The sequence below is a fragment of the Epargyreus clarus genome, unplaced genomic scaffold, assembly GCF_041222505.1.
Source record: "Epargyreus clarus isolate Ecla_fem2 unplaced genomic scaffold, WU_Ecla_fem_2.2 ptg000023l, whole genome shotgun sequence".
Classification (NCBI taxonomy): domain Eukaryota; kingdom Metazoa; phylum Arthropoda; class Insecta; order Lepidoptera; family Hesperiidae; genus Epargyreus; species Epargyreus clarus.
In genome coordinates this window covers 7676002-7697967 of record NW_027332230.1, presented here as the reverse complement: position 1 = coordinate 7697967, position 21966 = coordinate 7676002, and the positions used below count along the sequence as shown (strand labels likewise).

General features: G+C 34.4%; 2 protein-coding genes across 7 annotated transcripts in view; one reads left to right on the top strand and one right to left on the bottom strand.

The window, feature by feature from the left end:
* Positions 1-16323, top strand: part of Btk29A (tyrosine-protein kinase Btk29A) — a 29688-nt gene extending 13365 nt beyond the window's left edge. For 4 of the 5 annotated variants that reach the window (XM_073085884.1, XM_073085886.1, XM_073085885.1 and 1 more), the window contains 12 exons: positions 3317-3378; positions 3636-3713; positions 3801-3865; positions 4039-4104; positions 4502-4630; positions 5331-5524; positions 6417-6588; positions 7180-7345; positions 8831-8926; positions 10581-10722; positions 11517-11650; positions 12024-16323. In XM_073085884.1, coding sequence (XP_072941985.1) covers positions 3317-3378; positions 3636-3713; positions 3801-3865; positions 4039-4104; positions 4502-4630; positions 5331-5524; positions 6417-6588; positions 7180-7345; positions 8831-8926; positions 10581-10722; positions 11517-11650; positions 12024-12125 — 1406 coding nt within the window. In that variant the 3' untranslated portion in view covers positions 12126-16323. Of the gene's footprint in view, positions 1-295; positions 462-3316; positions 3379-3635; positions 3714-3800; positions 3866-4038; positions 4105-4501; positions 4631-5330; positions 5525-6416; positions 6589-7179; positions 7346-8830; positions 8927-10580; positions 10723-11516; positions 11651-12023 lie in introns of those variants that run through there. The other variant, XM_073085887.1, reaches the window with a different exon arrangement.
* A 1716-nt stretch (positions 16324-18039) lies between these two features.
* LOC140751703 (uncharacterized) lies at positions 18040-21529 on the bottom strand. Of its 2 annotated transcripts, XM_073085716.1 has the most exons (5): positions 21155-21529; positions 20298-20507; positions 19363-19574; positions 18782-18881; positions 18040-18514 (listed from the first exon to the last, which is right to left on the bottom strand). In XM_073085716.1, the coding sequence occupies exons 1-4, from the start codon at positions 21308-21310 to the stop codon at positions 18785-18787; spliced, it is 675 nt and encodes a 224-aa protein (XP_072941817.1). In that variant the 5' UTR covers positions 21311-21529; the 3' UTR covers positions 18040-18514; positions 18782-18784. The 2 variants fall into 2 exon arrangements, with proteins under 2 accessions (XP_072941817.1, XP_072941816.1); XM_073085715.1 differs by lacking the exon at positions 18040-18514 and having other exon boundaries at positions 18522-18881.
* Between the last annotated feature and the right edge of the window lie 437 nt (positions 21530-21966).

Sequence of the window (21966 nt, the reverse complement as noted above, 5' to 3'; positions counted from 1 at the left end):
ATCGGATGACAAGGATTTTGTCTTTTTTGTATTCATGTTTTTTGCTAACGAAATTACGTGTCACCGTGGGGTACTAAAATCTGACTTCAATTGAGAGATGTTGACCAGAAGTACCTATTGTGTGCTATTTATAATCCTGTTATTATGTAGTTCTCTATGTAAAAAAAAACGGGAACACGGAGTCGAGAGGGGAACCTCGCGACAAAGAAAAGTCGTAATAAACAAATCTGCGCGTCCGGCGAGTGTAAGGCTGTATAAGCGTGGAGCTGGCCTTAGTTTCGACACGGTACATTGACACGTTAGTCGACACGACAGTCGGAGTGAGGTGTCGCGCGCGGACGTCCGGCCGTGAAGTGCTGCACTCATGTTGCAAAATAAATCGGAAGACGAACCCATGGTTACCAAGAAGAAATCTAAAATACCATGTCTATCGTTGTCATCGTTTCTTCCGGCCTTAGAGGGTACGAATTATAGTCTGACCTTTTTATTGCGATGGCCTCGCAGCCACCGGTTGCGTTCACTCGTTTCGTTGCACTTACTTTCTTGTCTTGATCAGGTGTCCGTAAATTACTGTGTTTGTGTAATGTTAAACTGTGATTTGGAGTTTATATGTGCAAAATTTTCCTGCTCCTGGGTTTTTATTATCTTGTGCGGTTCAATGTGTGGAAGCTGTTTGGATCATGTGTCGCCGTATTGCGTTGTGTTTATTTTTTGTTTTAATTTGTATACAAAAATAATTACCTATAAATACCTACTTAACTATATATTTATATCTACATTTATAAAACTAAAGAATATGGTTATTTAAAAGTATATCTCTCACTGGCATTTTTTGTAAATAACGTAAAGTTACAGTTAATCTACAAGTGGATATGTAAATACTCATAATTTAGTAGGAAGTAAAAAGCAACGATGGCTACTAGTAAAATTTGTCTTTCCTCATATGTAATTATGGATACTCCATTTAGCGTTAGTCGGACATAAATATATGTATAACACTTTTTGGGTGGAAAATGTGCCACTTACCTACCATCGCTTGAAAAGTTAGCTATTTTTGATTGAGATAAGATTGCCTCTTATTATATACTTACAGAAAACTTACTAGGACGAAATAAGACCGCCTCTTGTTATCTACTAACAGGAAACTTCCCTTCGACAGGATAGGAGGATATTCTTTTGTTTTATGTCTGTTATAGAAGCCCTGCAATTGTAAACATTATGTTATATACGTATACATGCACGTATAATATAGTACCCACATTCAAAGGTGTTCTTTCGTCACGGGCTCTTGGTGTCCGTTCTCGTACTTCCAGTCTGTGGCGTAATACCACATGCTATAGAACTATGTATCATGGGTTTACATGAACATAGTATTATTATTATTAAAAGGTTTATATCAACTTAAACAAGTACCTAAATCTGGGTATTGTTACTGACAGTCTCAGTTGACTGACAAAAGCTACTGCGACGGTTCCCAGATTACAAATAAGTAAAGATAATAAATTAATTTTGATAACCTCATACCAATTCTGCTGATTGATTACACAAATTATAAAGTTGAGCTTCGAATGAGACTTAACATTTTTATATTATAGGTATTAAACGCTTGGAATATGTTATCTTGTGCCGTTAAGTGGACAAATATAAATTTGCATCACATAAATGATACAGATTCGCAGAATTCACGAAAGTCAAAATAAAAAAGTACAAATTCAATGCAACGCGATTACACTTGCTTCAATTTGAGATATCGAATTATTTAAAGTATGTTTAGGGATATGGAGAAAATGACTCCTTACTGCTAATGTTATTAAGTAATTGTTAATAATAATTATTGTATTTTCCTTTTTATTTCATCAATATACATATATTCGTCATAATATCGTATTTATCATTAATATAACCGCAGATCCCTTTTAACGCTTTGCCAAATATTTGGCCATTCACAATTTATTTGTTGTGTCATATCCTCAAACTGTTGTATTTTGATATTCTTGTTGGACGCAATGCGGCTCTCCTTTACCGTCTGTAGGCGGAACGGAGACTAGCAGTGGCGGCTAAGCTCGTCGGAACCGGGGCAGATGTGTTGAATGTGGCCTTTTTTTTTCCTTCGTGGGGAAATCCTTCATGGGTTCCTCTCAGCTGCGGGGGCAGTGGAGAGGATATGCCGGACTCTTACCGGCTAAAACCCCACGGTGTTCCTCTGAACGCTCTTTGTCGGGACCACGGGTACGCTAATAACTAATAACACTCGTCCGCGGTCAGTGTTGAATGTGGCCTGGGGCTGAATGTTGAATGAGGCCTCCAGTTTTAAGAAGTTGATCTTATTTTACACGATTGTACAAATGTCTGCTAGGGAACTTGTAGACATTTTGAGGCCTCCTAGGATCAGAGGCCCCGGGGCTCACCGCCGCGGCCGCCTTAGTCTGCCTGTGGAGACTGGTTCGGTGAAGGATCACAACTCCACCAGGCGAGTTGACTTGCATTCGACCAATCCAATGGAACTCTATTATGAACCAAATCATAATCACATAAATGTCATGTCATCGATCATTTGTTTTTTTTACCAGGGCCGTCTATGATATTTCAGTGTCAGTAGAAAAATATGTTTGATTACATTATACCATTACTATTCAATTGCAGGAGTGAAATTAAAGTTGTAGATACTTTGAGGTTGAATTCTTATAGATTTTTTTAAATATTTAGTCTAACGATAAGGCAGAAAGACGCAAAATATGGGTAAAGTTATACTTGACTTCAAAAAGATACGGGGCGTAAAGTATTATCCCAGCAGGTGTCATACCATGCATGTGATACAGTCATATATATCCAATAACTGTCTGTATTCTTTTTTATAATTCATCATTACAAAATTGCTCATCTTCCTTCAACCTTTGCTCCCAACGACAATTTTTACCATAATAGCGAGTATTTGTCTCAACACAGTCTCTGAGTTAAACAGCTGAAGTACTTATTATTAGTTTTTTGAAGGAAAATTTCGTGCTAGAAATAATAAAAGGGCCTCAAGGTTTTTAAAAATTTATATGTGATGGAAATATCAATAACGGACATGACATCTGTCATGATCTCAGTTGCTACATCGAAGAACTAAGGAAGGAGGACGAGAAAGAAGGAGTTGGAAATTATATAAATCTTACTACCCTCACTGCGATTTAAAATAGCGTAGTTCTACACTTATGTTTAATAGAGGCAGAAATCACAGTCAAACGATGAAAAATATGTTGTTAAGACACGTTTTGTTTTAAAAGATATTACTAAAAATGTCGTAAAAAATATAAAAACCTTATTTTTTCAGCCGTTGTCACGATGCCCGGGGGAGGCGGCGCACCTCCCGTTACTCCGACGGCAAAGCCAAAGGTAATTTTAAAATAATTTTATTTATTTCAATTTTTAATCATATAAGAGATTTTATGAGTTATAAAACATTGATATAATGCAATAATTAATACATGACCGCTGGGGTTCTATTCCGATTGCCTTACGGTTCGCCAGAAATATTTTAAGGAAAATGTGACTGACAATTTGTACCTTTTATTTATTTTGTGTAGTCCCAAGACACTTTTCGATATACCTAATAAAGTCATTTGTTTTGAATCGCATATTCTTCTTTCTAGGATAAGCAAAGAACCAAAGTTGTGGTAGCGTTATATCCCTTCAAAGCTATCGAGAGCGGCGACCTCTCACTTGAAAAGGTAAATCCATAATGTTTTATAATACTAACTAATATTATTAATATTATAGTATTAGCTTTATGACTAACGTAAATATTTCGTTAACAGGGCGCCGAATATGAAGTAATCGATGATTCACAGGAACATTGGTGGAAAGTAAAAGATGGAAACGGGTATGTACCACTATACGGCAGGAGCGTACATTGAAAGCTTTAAAACGAATTGGAAAGAGTTTCTGTAATGTTTTATTGCTGTATTTTGTGTATAATAAATAAATAAATCGAATAAGTAACTAAATGTACGTAATATATGCTTTGCTCTGATTTAAGACTTACCTTCTTTTCAGGTTAGTTGGATACATTCCAAGCAATTATGTTAAAGAAAAGGAAACTATAGGACTGCAGAAATACGAGTAAGTTAACATTTTCCAATTAGTTTATCTTGTTCCAATGGAATAATTTAATTATTGGTTTCAATTAAAAAGCCCATTTATTTAATGAAACTCAATACGATTATTTATTCTGGACGCAACCTTACATTACATTTATGAGCCTAGTTATTACTCATGACTTGTTTTTTGGCTGACTTATTCGTGAGAGTCTTAGATCCCTGCGCATTTCTACCTAGAACGTACTACCGCACTAGGTTATTGCGTTGAACCCCCTGCCCTTAACAAAGCTGTAGCTACGCTCATGCTTGTGACTGGTGACAAATACTTTCAGACAAATATTTAGGAAAAGGCGAAGAAATAATAAGTACATAATAGGTATATAGGGTCGTTTAATGTCATAAAACAATAATGTTTGCAGGTGGTACGTTGGCGAAATGTCCCGCCAACGCACCGAGTCGCTGCTGAAGCAGGAGGACAAGGAGGGCTGCTTCGTCGTGCGCAACTCCTCCATCAAGGGCATGTACACGCTCTCGCTATATACCAAAGTGTAAGTATCAACTATTGCACGTTGAATCAACTGAAAATTAAGTAATAACTATTCATGAAGCATATGGGAATTTAAATGATAAATAGTTTTTTACAAGATTTTTAAACAACAGTGTTAAGCGCTGCTGTGTTCTGGTTTGAAGGGAGACGTACTTTTTCGATGCGTTCCAGCTTAGTCCTCAGGGGTAGCAGCGCATCTGTGGCTAACCTCAGGTAGAAATATCTAAATCTATCCTTGATTCAAATGTCTGTGGACGGCATCATCTGTTAAATTCCATATAGAATGAGGGTTCTATCAGAAGCCGATCACAGATGTCTTGCCATTTCTGGTGACTACGATGTTCGTTTCGTATGTAAGTCAACCGGAATCCACACACTTTTACCGAAGCGCAAGAACTGCTTAACGTTAGAAATATGTTTGCGGGATCTTCTCTGTCAAACTCTTATAATAATTAATATTTGGTTTGATCATTGTTGTCAAGTTTATAATATTGTATTATCAATTTAGATCTCTCAGTCTATTGTTTATTTTATCCTTTAGTCTATTGTTATTATTAACAACGTTTGTGTAATGGAAGAATGGGGCTGCTTGTCACAGGTATAAATTTATTTATGCTTACAAAGTAGCTTCTACAAATGTTTAAAACAATCAATAAATTGTAGACTGGTTATCAGTATTTTTTTTTATTGCAACCTTTCAGAAACCATCCTCAAACGAAACACTACCACATAAAGCAGAACTCGCGCGGCGAGTTCTACCTGTCGGACAAGCACTGCTGCCCCAGCATCCCCGAGCTGATCAACTACCACAAGCACAACAGCGGCGGCCTGTGCTCGCGGCTCAAGACCACGCCCTGCGACCGCCCCGCGCCGCCCACCGCTGGACTCTCGCACGGTATGTTGATGTTTGTGAACTGTTTGGCGAGTAACTTGGCGAACATGATAAGTATGTAAAAGCCGTAGAAGTGATCTTATACTTGTTATGCATCATTTAGATATTTGCGAACAATCTGTCGAGTAACTCGTTAAACAATGATAAGTATGTAAAATACGCACATGAGTCGTATAGTTCTTTCATTGACGCTAAAAAACAAACTCCCTTAGACATAAATCGAGTATCATATCATGATTTCATAATCATTTTGAAATAAGAAGTCCTTTGTACTGTAATTTAAATATTTTATCGTTTCTTTTATAATACAGAAGCAAACGAGCATGCAGTCAACCTATTAATAAGTAGCTATTGCCGCCCATGGACATCTGTAATGAACCCTTGACAAGATACCTGCGGTCAACCCCAGATGCGTTGTTAGTACTAAGGACTAAATAGGAACGGGTCGAGGAAAGTGCGTCTCCCTTACCACACCCTTCAAACAGAACAGCGCTTAACACTGCTGTTATAGGGCAGAAATAGGTGCCGCTGGACTCGAATTACAAAAGGTTCTCTCACCCTCAAAAACTTATAAAAAAAAAAACAACGGGTTGCATTCCGGGTGTGCATGCGAAGTTTGAAAACTTGAATATTAACTTTGTGCATTTTTGATATTTTGTAATTAACCATTCCAGGAATAATTTTGTACGAATTGCTTTAATTAATTATCATTATAAAAGTACTATCATGTCATGTAAAAGTATATGAAAGCACACGAACATGACAGTCCTGCGAATTTTCGATCACGTCACGTGACCTGAGGTCTGACGCGAGATTAACATTTTTTTACCCATCACAAAGAGTGCATAACCGCTAAAGAAGTCACTTCAAAAAATGACCGTTTAACCACCGACAGACAAGTGGGAGATCGATCCGTCGGAGCTGGTGCTGCTGGAGGAGCTGGGCGCGGGGCAGTTCGGCGTGGTGCGGCGCGGGCGCTGGCGCGGCCGCATCGACACCGCCGTCAAGATGATGAAGGAGGGCACCATGTCCGAGGACGACTTCATCGACGAGGCGAAGGTTATGACGTAAGTAAGCTTCGCTCTTGGATATTTGGATTTAAACCCCCCTGGGCCCCTTTGTTCATTTTAAATTTCTTGTAGCTCAATTTCCTGTTTTTTGTTCCTGGTTTATGTATAACCGTTTTATATTTTTTTATAGTTGATATTACGTACAATAATTAAACCTGAACGATATTACTTCAATTTAAGCATTTAGGGGACATAGATAGTATTTGATCAGACACTATTTTTTATAAACTTGTGCATAAACTAAATCTTATTTTTACCCCTGTAATGTAAATGTTAAATAAGTATTGTACAAAATATTAATGCAGATGTAGCTTTAATAATTAAAGTATATAAAACAAATGAGAAAGAATAGTTCTCTTCAAAAATGTATCATTTTTTACATGAATGATGGCGTATAAATGCGTAGATGTAGCCTAATTAATTAAAGTATTTTATATACTTTAATTAATTAGGCTACAACAAAAGGCTTACAAATGGGTAAGAATAGTTCTCTTCAAAAATTATGATTTTTTATGTGATTGATGGAGTAATTCATTCGTGCAGTAAACGATTCCAATATTAATAAGCGTGATAATGCGATGTTCGCAGCAAGCTGCAGCACCAGAACCTGGTGCAGCTGTACGGCGTGTGCTCGAAGCACCGGCCGATCTACATCGTGACGGAGTACCTGCGCCACGGCTCGCTGTTCAACTACCTGCGCCGCACCGCGCCCGACCAGCTGGGCCCCGCCGTGCTGCTCGACATGTGCATACAGGTACCTCGCACCTGGGAATCGTAGTCATCATCATCATCAACAACCCATTACAGTCCCACTGCTGGGAACGGGTCTCCTCTCGTAATGAGAAGGATTAGGCCATAGTCCACCGCGCCGGCCAAGTGCGCATTGGTAGACTTCACCTTTGAGAGTTTTTTTTTTATAAATCTCTCAGGTATGCAGGTTTCCTCACGAGGTTTTCCTTCACCGTTTAGCAAGTGATAATTAATTTCTAATACGCACATAACTGTGAAAAATCAGAGGCCTGGAATTTGAACCTTTGAACGGACCTCTAGATCGAGAGACCGAGTCTCTTAACAAAGGGCTATCACTGCTTTGAAAATCGTAGGTTTCAAACTAAATGCGTTTTTAGGGTTCCGTATCCAAAGGTCGTTTGTTCACCGCCCCGTCACCGAGCCGGGATGGCGGTGCTCGGGTGACGGTAGTGCTGTGGACAAATAGCGAAAGGGTAAAAACGGAACCTTATTACTAAGACTTCGCTGTTTGTCCGTCTGTCACTTGATTTTTTTACACGTTGCTATTATAATAAATACAAATAAGAACAATAAAACATATTTTAATAAACGTTTGGTGGTATGGAAGCCTCCATGTGCGAGTTCGACTCGTACTTGGCGAATTATTTTATTACGTCATTTGTTTCTAAATTGGTCAATACGTCATCTCTCAATGTTCCATAAAAATTGTAGCTCTTTTATAAAGTTCGTGGTTCGACCGTGGTACGTGAAGAACCCTTTGTGTTTCGACTCCGGCGGCACCACCGCAACACCTATTACTGCCTCATAACAGCAGTGTTAAACGCTGCTGTGTTGTTTAAAGGGTGTGGAAAGAGACATATACTAGCGTTGATTACAGATGTCCATAGAGGGCAGCCACTTACCTTCAACTACAACTTGCCCGTCTGTTACTCTTCTATTTAAAAAAATCAAAAATGCACAGTTTTTTTGGCAGATTTACACTCTTTAGCGAGAGAGGTATTTAAACATTCACAAGTTACGTGTGTGCGTTAAAAAAACCCGGTAACCTACTTATTTATTCACCCTATAAAATAAGTAATCCTTGTGCGTATTATGGATTAAAAATATATATAGATGTTTATGTACATATTATTATATTCACACCTGCTATCCATATATCGCTGGCTTGTAATTATGAATTGTGTAATTTTTCATATTTTAAACATAAAGAACATTAATAAACATACTTGCGAAAAAATAGAACTTTAACACTTGTTAGGGTAAGCGGCCTAATAAAGTATAAATCTATCTAAAAAATTAGTATGATTCTGTCAGTCGTCTGATCAGTTTGGGTCTGAAAAAGTAGAATTCTTTAAACTACTTTGAAAGTAAGAAGTATACAGATAAAAATAGAGATTATTCTAAATACATACACCGTTCATAACTTACCTAATTGTAATGCAAGAATAACTTATCTGTGTAAATTATAAATGTCTATTTATTTTTTCAGGTCTGCAAAGGAATGGCTTACTTAGAAAGACAAAATTACATACATCGGGATTTAGCGGCTAGAAATTGCTTAGTTGGAGATGAAAATGTTGTTAAGGTAAGCTTAGTAATTTTAGTTGTTTTTAATTGAATTACTATGGGTTTGTAATTCAATTGTGTGTAAAAGCGCGTGTTAAAACCGTCATAGTTTCACACAATAAATCTTAGAAACAACAAAAACGGAGCCGGCGAACAAAAACAGATCTTTTACCTATTTCACTTGAAGGAGGAGGTTCTGAATTCGATGCCTATTTTTATCATATGATGGTTCTAGTGTTTTTAGCTTTGTGTGGCCTATTTTTAATATTTCGGGTGGATGGATGGATATAAATATTTAGAAGATTTGATATTTACATTTAAGAATGTCCTTCTTCTACATATTTGAATTATTCTTAATAAGTTGGTTGTTTTTGTGTTAAGGACACTTTTGAGTTTTGCAAACATATTATACTTTAACACACCTGTTAAGTCAGTACAGACAATCGGCCCACGTTGTGTGATGTATGCGCAGCTTTTGTGTGACATAAAATTAATTTATAATATTGCATGTTAACTCTCGTAGCAAATACTTGCAAATATTTGTGAATGTGTATTTTTGTTAATTGTGATTTCTAGATGCTGATTAACTACTTCCAATATTAACTTTGTTTTTATATTGACTATGAAAATACGCACCTACTAACGAGAGCAACAATGTATCAATAGCACATAACATTCATTATTTAATGTTTGGGAAATCTTTGTAAATTATTTTATTTCATCACCGCGTTACATTGGTAGTCAGTCGTTCGTAGTATTAAATACCTGTCGTATCTTCTGTGAAGAAGCCTTCAGCATGGAGTCCGGTGGCGGTGACTGGCGGAGACAGCAGTATAGTTTCTAAAGCTCGTTGCAGTTTATGTACACCTAATAGCATAAAATTAAATTACAATAGATATAACAGTTAGCATGATGTACATTGCTCTGACTTTGTTAGCAATGCTATATTCATTATTGAAAATGCTTTCTAATGTACTGGAATCTCATGGTAAAAAGGAAATAAAAATAAAAATTAGGATTACCTCTCTGATAATTTGATAAAGTTAAATTTAGCGAAACTTAGTGTTATTTTTATTTCTAACATTGTTATTGTGTATGTAAATATATCTAGAATTAAAAAATGAGTTTGTTATGGTCTTACAGTAAAGATTGTTAATTAATTGTTATAATTTACGAAAATTGTTTTTAATGTAATTATCATAAGATTCTGGTATTTTCATACATTTCACAATTCAAATGATTCATGACTGGAATAATAAGTTGTTTATTTATGTCTATCATGTATCATAAATAAATATAGCACTGTAAAAATACATTTCCGTTGATACAAAAATAACAATAAATTTAAATTCATTAAAGATTCGGTGGCATTTCTAAGGTACTGCCCAGTTGCGCTTCGGTATCGCAGTTTTGTGGAAGCGATTTCATATGTATGATAATTACAAAAGTGGATAAATGAAGCAAGTACCACTGTATTTAATTTGACCAGATTATAACCGAAAACACTATGGCTTTCTAATATGTTCCACAAGCGGTAGTAATTATAAAATAATCTAAGTACGTATAATAATATTTTGATATTACGTTATCCCCAGGGATTTTTGCAAAACTGCAGCCGAAGCGCTAAAAGTTCTGTTTTTGTTCGCCGGCTCCTTGCTTACTCCGGTTTCCAGGTGGCAGACTTCGGCCTGGCGCGGTACGTGCTGGACGACCAGTACACCAGCTCGGGCGGCACCAAGTTCCCCATCAAGTGGGCGCCGCCGGAGGTGCTCAACTACACCCGCTTCTCATCTAAATCTGACGTTTGGGCGTTTGGTATGTTTATGTTTGGTACAATCAACCTCACGAAAAATATATTTGTGAGATTTATGGTAAGATCAGTACCCTTAGTATGAGTTTTTACATTCTTACAGAAATGACTGCTTTTGTTTTTTTGCCCATACATTTCCAGTCGGCGCCCCTAGCGGACTGTTTCAGAACTGATTGGAAATGTATGGGAAATATGTAAACAAATACGTAAACAGTCATTTTTGTAAAAACGTAAAAACTTATACTAAGGATACAGGAGTTCTAGTTGAAGCCTATGCCTGATCTGTTGTCACTCAATTAAGATAATCGATAAATTGAGGATTAAGATAATCGTCTCATATGTATGTCAGCCGCCATTTACACCCTTCCGTCGAAGCGCAAGAATGCTACAGGCTACCAACAAGTCTGGTGTCTTCCTGTTGAAACCATTTTAGTTCTACCTAATTTCGTTATTTTTTTGTAAAGAGTATTAAATGTGCTTGTATTCCATTTTAGTTTTAGCCGTTTTTATAGAAATCGGCCAAAATAGGATATGAGTAAGACTGCACATAATGCTTATTTCTATAGAATAAGTTGGATTGATTTGTGTTTTCTTATTTATTTACTTTTTCTGTAAAAAGAAAAAAAACAGTTTAATCTTTGTGTTCATTTGAAGATCATAATTTTAATCATTTTCAAATTGGAAATAATATTTAATAATTAAGTTCATCATGGTAGCCACAGCATATATGAATAAAGAATAATAATTATTGCCTACAGAGTAATGAGTAGTGAATTTAATTTTTTTTTTTCATTTTCAGGTGTTTTAATGTGGGAGGTATTTACATGTGGCAAGGTACCTTATGGACGAATGAAAAATTCGGAAGTCGTTGAAATGGTTCAAAGGGGGCAGGTGCTCGAGAAACCTAAAGGATGTCTAAACGAAATTTATAATGTAAGTCATTTTTTATCTGTATTTTATATCAAGGAATGTATTTTATATAGTGCTGTCAGTGTTAGAATTGATTAGAACAGTATTCGCTTAAATTTATAAAATAACTACAAGTAGTATAAAAAATCGTCATGCTCATTTAGGATTTCAAAGTTGGTACTTTGGTCTGATGACTAGTTAATGCAATATTAACATTCATATTATTAACCTAACCTAAAATGAAAGTAGTTTTTTTTGTTAATTAACATTTTTCTTGTGTGCACTTATATGTATTCGAAACATGCAATTAGGTGGACGAGTATATCAGTGCCGATATGTGCATGAGTACCGTGATTTGTGCGTGAACATTGGTTTCGATGTCGTCGTGGGGTTCCAGGTGATGCGGCTGTGCTGGCGGCACGCGCCGGACGAGCGGCCGTCGTTCCGCGCGCTGAAGGACGAGCTGGCGGGCGTCGCCAACGCCGTGCTCGCCGACTGACTGCGGCTGCTGCTGCAGCTGCTGCGCCCCGCCCGCCCGCCGCCCGCCGCCCCGCCCGCCCCCGCCGAGCCCGTCTGACCGCCCGCCCCGCCCCGCCCCGCCCCCGCCCCGGAGCGCCGCTGCAGTTACTCGATGCGAAGACACCTTCGTTTAAGGCCCGGCCAAGCAGAACGCGTATTTTAGCGCCGCGCTAGGCGTCAGTGCTAGAAGAAAATCCTGACGCCGCGCTCTTGCGCCGAGTTGTGTTGTACGGGGTTACTACTGAGCGGTCACACGGAGCGCGTACGCGTACGTTTGTCGCGGCGCTCGGCGTTCTTGTCGCCGGGCAATGTATTTTTTTACATATTTGCATACAAGCGTCATTGTATGGAAAAATTAAGCACGCGCGTACGCGTACGCGCTCTGTGAGACAGCTAGTAGCTCAGTACAATACAACTCGGCGGCATCAGGATTTACTACTAGCGCTAACGCCCTAGCGCGGCGTGAGCGTGGCTGTGTGGCCAGGCCTTTAGAATGCTATCCGGATTTATCCTTTAAAAATATTCTATGCGTCTAGGTGTTGGAACTCGAATTAACTTATATGCGTGCAGACAAGGAGGAGCGTGTACACGAAACTGATCGGCGCCTGTATCGAGCTTCTCGTGTCTCTGTTCCATGACGCAAAATCTAGAGACATAAAATATTTTTAACGAATACGAACGGTAAACAATAGAATTTGTCAATTTGCAAGTTGTTCGTAGAAACCGTTATTACAAAAGAATTTTTAACTATAATTCTCTAAAAGAGACCTGGATCGTGCATCTGAAAATTTTACGCGGAAAATAATTTCGAAGGATGATTTTTGCATATACTCTTTGCCTATAAGACTGTTTCAATGATACATGTTTTTAACTCGCCTAGATTTTTACAGTTTATAATCGTAGTAAACTACTCAAATACAATAGAAAAATTTAGGACTACTGAAAATAATACACTATTTAAATTACTAAACATCGCATAGGTTGCGGCAGTATTAGCTTCTACATTTCAACATGACACCATTCTCATTAGATAAAATTTACGCTTATGGTATCCGTATTTAAAACAAAAGAGCATAAAAACCTCTTTTAACTTGAATTTAGCGTAGATATTCTAATACAAGACTTGAAACAAGGAATTGTTTTCCATTTTCTAATTAACCGCCTCGCCTGTAGATTAATTAGGCTTTGTTCTGTTTGTCTAATTAAAAAACTGTGATACAATAAAAACCATCTTTTTATACATAAAGAATATACATATTTATTTTATGTAATTAATACTGTGTCTGTAAAATTTATATATAGGATGAATGAAATTTTGTGACATTTTTTTCAGTTTTGCATGTAACAGGAAGGTTTAAATTATTTAAACCACTAGAAAATTCTTAACGATATTTCCAATTTATTCTCTTCAATGTTGCGATGATCCACACCGTATCAAAAATGATCTATATGTTAGAAGAAACAAAGTCACATCATGACCAATTAAACAAACGGTAACGACGCGTCTAGACTAGAATTTATAGACCACATAGCTGAAATAATTTCCGAAAATTCATTTTCAATATGTTGACGACAAATGGCTGCCATCCATATTATAAGTAGACTTTAAAGGCAAAATTGTGCGAATTGTGAAATGGTTATGTGGTCCGTGCTTTTCATTCATAGACAAACAGGAGAAACGCTTTATAATCAATATCTGCTAGTTAGCGCATTTCTCAATTAGGTGGGTACAAACAATGAATACGTACCTACTTTTAAATATCATATCATTAATCATTGTAGATTTCATTGTATATAATATGATAAATTAAGTATTTAAAGGATAAAGTCCACATCGATTCTTAACACATTATGTAGTAGTATTGCAAATTATTATAGTATAATTATGTAATTTGAACATATCCATTATATATACTTTAATCCATTATTATGTAATAATGCGTGAAGAAACTTTAGTGCATATTAGGTAACTTAGTATTACTTTACGAATCGTAACTGAACATCACTTTTTGATTGCAAAGACTGCTTGCTTTAAACAAAAGAAAAATCTAATTTGTCTCTATTCTGTTTGTGTACAATATAATACGTTCACTATCAAAAAATCGTCAGCGATTTTTTTATAATGTCGCCGTATACTAAGAATATACAAAGCTATATTTTAAAATAACTAATGCAATTTTAAGCCGGGATGAAGGGAGTTAGCAAGTAAATTTTTGTAACTGCAAGGAATTTATGAGTACATTTATTTTCGTGGTTTCATTATTGTATGCCAACTTCATTGAGTAGTCTGTCGATATCCGAATACCTTTAAAGGGTATTTTATATTTTGAAATAAATTTGAAAACTATCCCTGTTTGCTGCATGAAATACACCACATTGGGTAAAATGCAACAATCTTGAAAAAAATTATGCATGGCTAATTAGCTCATTTATAAGGGTCAATTATCAAATCTTTATGTGAAAATATGATCGATGTTATTGGAAGGGCTCAAATTGTTTCTGATTAAATCAATTTAATTTGATTAATGCTGACATTGGTTGGTTTAGCTATTATATTAGCCCTGATTTAAAAATAATAATTACGAAAGTTATATTTAACGTGTGTTCGTTTTCTAAAATTGATGAAAAGCTGACGTTTTTAAATGTACTGTATGTGTTAAGTGTTATTATTTATGGTCCAATTGCTACTAACTGATTGCTAATATTAAAATTTCCGCATTAATTATTTGTACGCTATTTTACGTTTTCATGTTATTCAGTCTTAGTGTCACTATGCATATTGCAAGTTTTTATAAACATTCCTATGTTCGTTTTTGCAAAGACAATGTTTTACGATAAGTTTACCTAGTCATAATTTAGCAACATTGTTATTGACAAGTAGTCAACAGGTAGTAAATAGAGATTCTGGTTCAGATAAAATAAATCTGATAAAATATTGTGTTCGTTTATAAACATATCTGTACGTAACGGAAAAATGTCTGTTTCTGTAATGTCATAATGCACAAATGGATTTATTAATATGTGTTTAAGGTGTTTTTGTAAATTCAAAAACATGGGATGTTTGTGTTCCCTATACATCGTACAATGAATATAACAATAAAGCCTCTGTAATCATATAAACAAGAGTACATGCCACTATAAATGACCGTCCCACTGTTTCATTTGTAAAACATGTAGGAAATAAAAGTTAATGCCACTTTGTTGAGATATAACAATTTCTGATCCAAAAAGTGCCAAGTTGTACACACAATAAGGGTTTTGTGTAAAAAAAAGTGTAGATATTATTTTATAAACATAATTGCGACTGAATGAATAGTGTTATTTTGAATAAGTATATTCTTTTAAGGGGGCTATGCCTTGGTCAAAAGAAAATATAAGTAAGTATTATTAATATTATAAGACGTATTATGTGCGATTCTCTTGATGTCTTTCATAATTGACCTTTCCCTTATTATTGTCAAGACATGTCACGTACCATTCCTTTAGTAATCTTATAATAATTATATAGTTTGTGATATTTTTATTATAAAACCATAATATGTTGTTTCATAAATTTTCATGACATTCTAATTTCGGCGTCTATGATGCTACATAAAATCATTATTTAAAGGTTGTTACTCGTCGGACATATACATTATGAAAGAAACCGAATTATATTTTGAAAATAAATAAAAGCAAAGAGCAATATGATTTAAGCCAGTTATAGAGCTGAATAAATGTACCTTTGGAAATATATACATATTTGAGTGCTGATATGACTGGTTGACGTGCTGATTTGAAATTTCTATACAAATTCAATAAGCACAAGTATAAATTTTAACTGAAATTAAATACTAATATTGCTTGTACAAATTAATTTGAAATAAGAAAATAACAGTATTGGGTTTTAAAACTTTTTGATGTAACTAGTTTGGTAATGAGAATTACGAATCATTTATGAGTGTATGCATAATTTTAAAGTAATATAAAATTACTATTATATCGAAACTGATAGGGATTACTTTATCTTGCATGTTTAACAAAACCTTGCCGAACCAGTACAGTACAATGTATGCAATAGTATAAAAATATATACATAATTTGTTCAGATTGAGTAGTTTGCTTTGAATTGTACAGCCATTTTATTTGTATAACTGTTTTATAAAATTCAGTATGGAAAATAAATAAATATAGTAAAAGCATTATTTTATTTCAACCCTTACGCATTAATGGATGAAAGGTGGTAGAACCTATATAGTTCGAAGAGTAGGTAGTTTCCCCCACACACCTATTTCTAATGTGAAACAGTTCTCACGTTTCGGTGGTACCCTGGCAGGTAGTGAGGAATGACCTACATTCTTAGACCTCATGAGTGGTAATGCATCTGTGATTGGCTTCCTTGCTTATATAGAGTTGGTTATAGATGTATGAGCGGTACGGTCGTGTTCTGGTTTGAAGGGTGTGGTAAGAGCGTCCTACATTTTCAGGCATTCCTACTTGGTCCTCAGAGGTGGCGGTGCATCTGTGGCCGACCTCAAATGGGAATCCGGTCTTGTATGAGGTTGACTGCAGATGTCTTGATGCAGATATTAAAATCAGGTAGACTGCATGCTTGTCTGCTAGTTATATCTATAGCTAGCTATATTGTATGTATACATAAAGATGTGACTTAATGAATATAAAGTTTCTAGATTGTACATTTCGAGAAATTTAATTAAATGGAAAAGTGGCAAATGAAGAAGTCATGGGCAATTTAACAATAAATTATTATTACTAAAAAAAATAAGTTCAATAAGTCACTTGTTCATATTTACAGCGATTTTCCTGAATAGTTTTAATTTTTCCTACATTTAAAAACAGAAATAAGGTTTCAGAATAAAACAAGAATTGATGTTTACAATTTTTATTTGGACACTAGCAATTTGTAGTCGGCAAGAAACTGATTTTCTCAATATGTCAATAACACAAAACGAAATGGTTATGCAACGTTTAAAGTGTTTTAGGCAATTATGAAAAAAACATTAATAAAATTAGCATAATATGATATTATGTATAATACAAACAGCTTTACCCTGTCTTCTCTACATATTTGTATCTTAAGTTTAAAAAACATGTAGATGTTATTATGAAATAAAGTTAGCCTTAATATAATAAGAATGTTTAAAGTAAAGTAGACTAGTAACCTTAACTTGTTTTACTTGCAACATAGTAAGAACATTCATGATTGTAGAATATATAGATACGATGATTGTATACAATATTGGGTCAATTACGCCACCGGAAACACTTGGAAACAATGGTGCTTACTGTATTTTGATACGTATGTAAGTGTATCACTTGAAGTGATATTTCATAATTAAGAATGAAATAATCTTAAGTTTTAAGAGCTCAGTTACATTAAACCAATATTGTTATGAAGATCAAAAAACTGTACTTAACCATATTAAAAGTATTTCTATAAGTAATATAATAAAAATAACTTTTAAGTTTCATTATTATGCTTAAATCTCTATTCTTTTACTACAAAAGCATACCATATAATACAGGATACTGGTAAAATAATTATGTTCTACTTACTCATTAATAAATTTTACCTATGGGATAGCTTAAAACAATATTTTTATGGCATTAGTTATATTAGGTACATTTCAAGTTTGGTCTAAGTTTCATAACAAAATTGATCAAAACAATAAATGGAGAAATATAAAAAATGTCTTATTTTAAAATTAACATTATTTGGTAAACATAAAATAACGATAGTAATGTATAAATTATTATTATAATAATACACTACATAAATATAAGTAACATTTAGTTCTTACTCCAGAATATCTAGCATAAAATACACACATACATATTATTCAACTTGAAATATTTTATAATTTTACACCATACACCATAAAGATAATAAACACATACGTAAACATTAAAATTCGGTAATACTTCATCAAATTGTTAGTACAACTATTTAGTGATAAAATTTTGAATATATTTTATGTTTTAAACATAACTTCTTTTTTTAGTAGATAAAAGTAGAAGAAGTTTTTAGCTCTTGGTAATTTTCAACATTTATCTTTACAGGGAATGGTTGCGTTATATAATATGATTTGAAGGTGGTAGAAATCTTTGTGGTTCTACTCCGGCGGCACCACCGCCACACCAGTTTCAGCCTAATAACAGCAGTGTTAGGCGCTGCTGTGTTCCGTTTTGAAGGGTGTGGTAAGGGAGACATACTTTTCCGAGGCGTTCCAGCTTAGTCCTCAGGGGTAGCGGCGCATCTGTGGCCGACCTCAGGTAGAAATATCTAATCCTATCTGGTGTTGATTACAGATGTCCATGGGCGGCAGTTGTCACTTACCATTAGGTGGACTGCATGCTCGTCTGCTACTCCTATATTATAAAAAAAAAGATTATATAAAATAAAATTAATATTTGATAATACAAAAATTGAGCTATAACATGATATAATTATGTTAACTATTTGACTAGTCAATAACATAATAATTTATTCACATAATAGTTATTTCAATAAAGTAATAAATATATTGAAATAATTATTAACATAAATAAATTTTATTAATGCAAAGGAATGGCTTGAGTATTGGTGGTTAAGGTTATAAAATTTATCTTGAAATAAAAAATTAAAGTACTTCTTACAGTTCACATATCAGTAGGCAAGACATCCGGTATCAGATATTGGCAAAGATCCATCTCAGAGTTAACAAACTGCACCTTGCTTGTTGTGTTATCATCCAGCCTTGAAAAATAAGAAAACCATCTGTCATTTCAAGATTAGGATACTACTATTAAGATGAATATGAGCAATTCTATTTAATTTGTTATTTTAGTAACAAAACAAAAACTTGTTTCTATGAATATTAAATATATGTAAAAAGTATTTTTCTGCATACAGAGGATACCTGTTATTAATTTAAAAAAAAAGTCATAGACATTTTATTTGCAGTTGAATAGTTTGAAACCTCAAACAAGAGTAACTAGTAATGACACATTAGAGAATGATTCACATCGGGAGGTCTTTAGACAAAGGTTTAGTCTACTAATTACAACTACCTTTAATATTTAAGGTATATGGGTACAACATGCTTATACAACATGAAACTTCGGGTGGATGTATACATAACCTTTACTACATTAACGAAACTTTATGAACGTAAGACTGAAAAGAGCAAAGCCAGTGAAATATGAGCAACTTTGAAGTAATGAAGCTATATACATACCAGCCTTTTATGACAGCCCAACACCCTGAAAAGAAGGCAGGGGCATTGATAATGAGGCAGATACCCAGCCTCTCTGGGTAGTGTCTGCTCAGCAACCAGATAAGGTTCTTGAGTACTTGGTAATCCATGCACGAAAGGGTGAAGTTGTTCAAGTCAAACACAATGCACAAATTGTCTACAACCTCTTCAAAGCATCTTTTACTTGCATCCTCCTATAAAGAAATAGTCATTATTTTTTATGACATTAATAGTAGAGTTGGAAATTTGTCTCTTATATTTTTTTTTGTTTGTTGTGTTAGCATCTGCGATCAGTCTGTCTGGGACTATAAACAGATGTGCTGTGAGTCTTATAAGTCTATTATATTTAAGTAAATAATAGCTGGCTGTATCAAATATTGGATTTGTTTAATTACCAATCTTATGTACTATTCGAAAATTTTCTTTTTTAAATGAAATAACAATTACACATAAGGGAAGTATAGAGTTAACAAAATATGTATCAAATAAAACACTGTACAAGTAAAAAATAAAGGAGTTCTTTAATGCTAATTAAGCACATTAATTAACCTCCAAATACGTACATACACACTCACACACACACACACATACACTCTTGAATTTTAAAACCCAGGAGATGCCCCACGGCTGGCGATCCTCTTCTCCCACCTAACATCACAGGGATTATAGGAGCGGCTGAAAAACAGCGCTACTCGAATCCCGGATTCTGAGACAGCAATGCTGAGCTGAATTCCTTTTGTCATATTAATATTACTGTAAAATGTACATTTATGCTTTGTGTAAACTGTGTTATTATGGCAATAAACATTTATTATTATTATTATTAAAATGTATAATGTCTATTAATAATTCGCTAATAATCAAAACTTATTAAGTAACAAATACATAATTAAATATGATTATTACAATAAACTCACCAAACAGTATACAATAAATTTGGTTAAATCATCAATATTTCTGTCACTGGAGCTGTGGTTCTTGGCTGGTATGTACACTATGGGTCGGCCAATGAGGTCTCGATGACGAAGCACCCTTGCTTTGTCTCCATATTTTTCTATGATCTCTTTGTTGTTTTCCAAATCTGCTACTCCATATTCCACTCTCCATTTATTGGTTTTAAGTATCGCCTAAAATATAAATATGTAAATATTATGACATTATTTATTTTAAGTACACTTTAATTAGTATGTAAAATATAAGAATAATATATAGGATAATAATTATTAAAACTATTCATATCATATTATTAACATGTTTTTTAAATTAAAAATAACAGTTTCAAGCGCTGTTGCATTTTGGTTTGAAAGATGAGGTAAGGGGAGAGACTGATATGGGATATTTCAATTCCTTAGAAGTGACATCTATATTGAACCTCAGGTTGGGTATGCTTGATTGTAGATTATAGGATATATAGAACCCTGTTCTATATCGAGGGTATCTACCCATGGATGACAGTGGTCACTTATCATCATCTTCTTTTTTTAAATAATATGCAGGTGCACACTCGTTTGCTATTTCTATTCTAATATTATAAAGAGGAAAACTTTGTTTGTTTGTTTGATTAGGCTGATGAATAGGCTGAAAAATACTGGACCGATTTTAAAAAATCTTTTACCATTTGAAAACTACATTATCCACGATAGCTTAGGCTATATTTTATATGCTATGAAATATATTTGATAAATAGATTTTGAGGCGGTACAAAGTTTGCCGGGTCAGCTAGTATATAATATAAAGGTACTTTATAGAGTCAGGGAAACTATTAAAAAATTACCTGAAATGCGTTATCAACCGTTTTGAAGGCTTTCAAATATCTCCGTAATGAGAAGTCATTGTGGTATTGCGCTGGGTCCGCTTGAGCAATAATATTCATACGATTTTTCAGCTCTTTCAAATCCTCCTCATTAATAGGATTTGATTCGTCGGCCATTATTAGTAATTTAGTAAAAATTTACAAAAACGATGCGAAACACTGATTATTAATTTGTAAACAGATGTCAATAGACTAAAATAAGTCACTTCGAAGAATTAATTAATTTATACAATGTATTTTACATTAAACTGAGATCTGAATTGATTTAAATATTTACTTTTATATTCAAGTAACCTAAAATGTTAAAAATATTGTATTTATTAATTGAATCGACAGTCCACAATCCACATGTACCACAAACATTAATTTCAACTTGACTTATGTCATGACGTCACCTTATGTAAAGTCGCTGTCACTGTCACGACAAAATATTATCGTCTTTTTTGCACAGACTTTTTTTTCACGTTGCATAGATAAAATACCTTGTTCATAGTAATGGTATAATATTATGTATCATTTGTTTAACAAAATTAATATAAAAATGTGATCCCAAATTATTTCTTGGGTTATTAAGACTTTAAATTCCTAATTTACCAAAATAGTTTGCGATAATTCACATTCAGTCGGCCCGACAGTTTTAATGTTCGCCCACTGATATTTGCGATTTATACTACGTCAAGGCACAAGTTTTATTCAATAAATACTATTATTTGAATATAACTTATATCATTATCATAATTTAGACGAACCTCATATTTACCTCGTATGTAAAA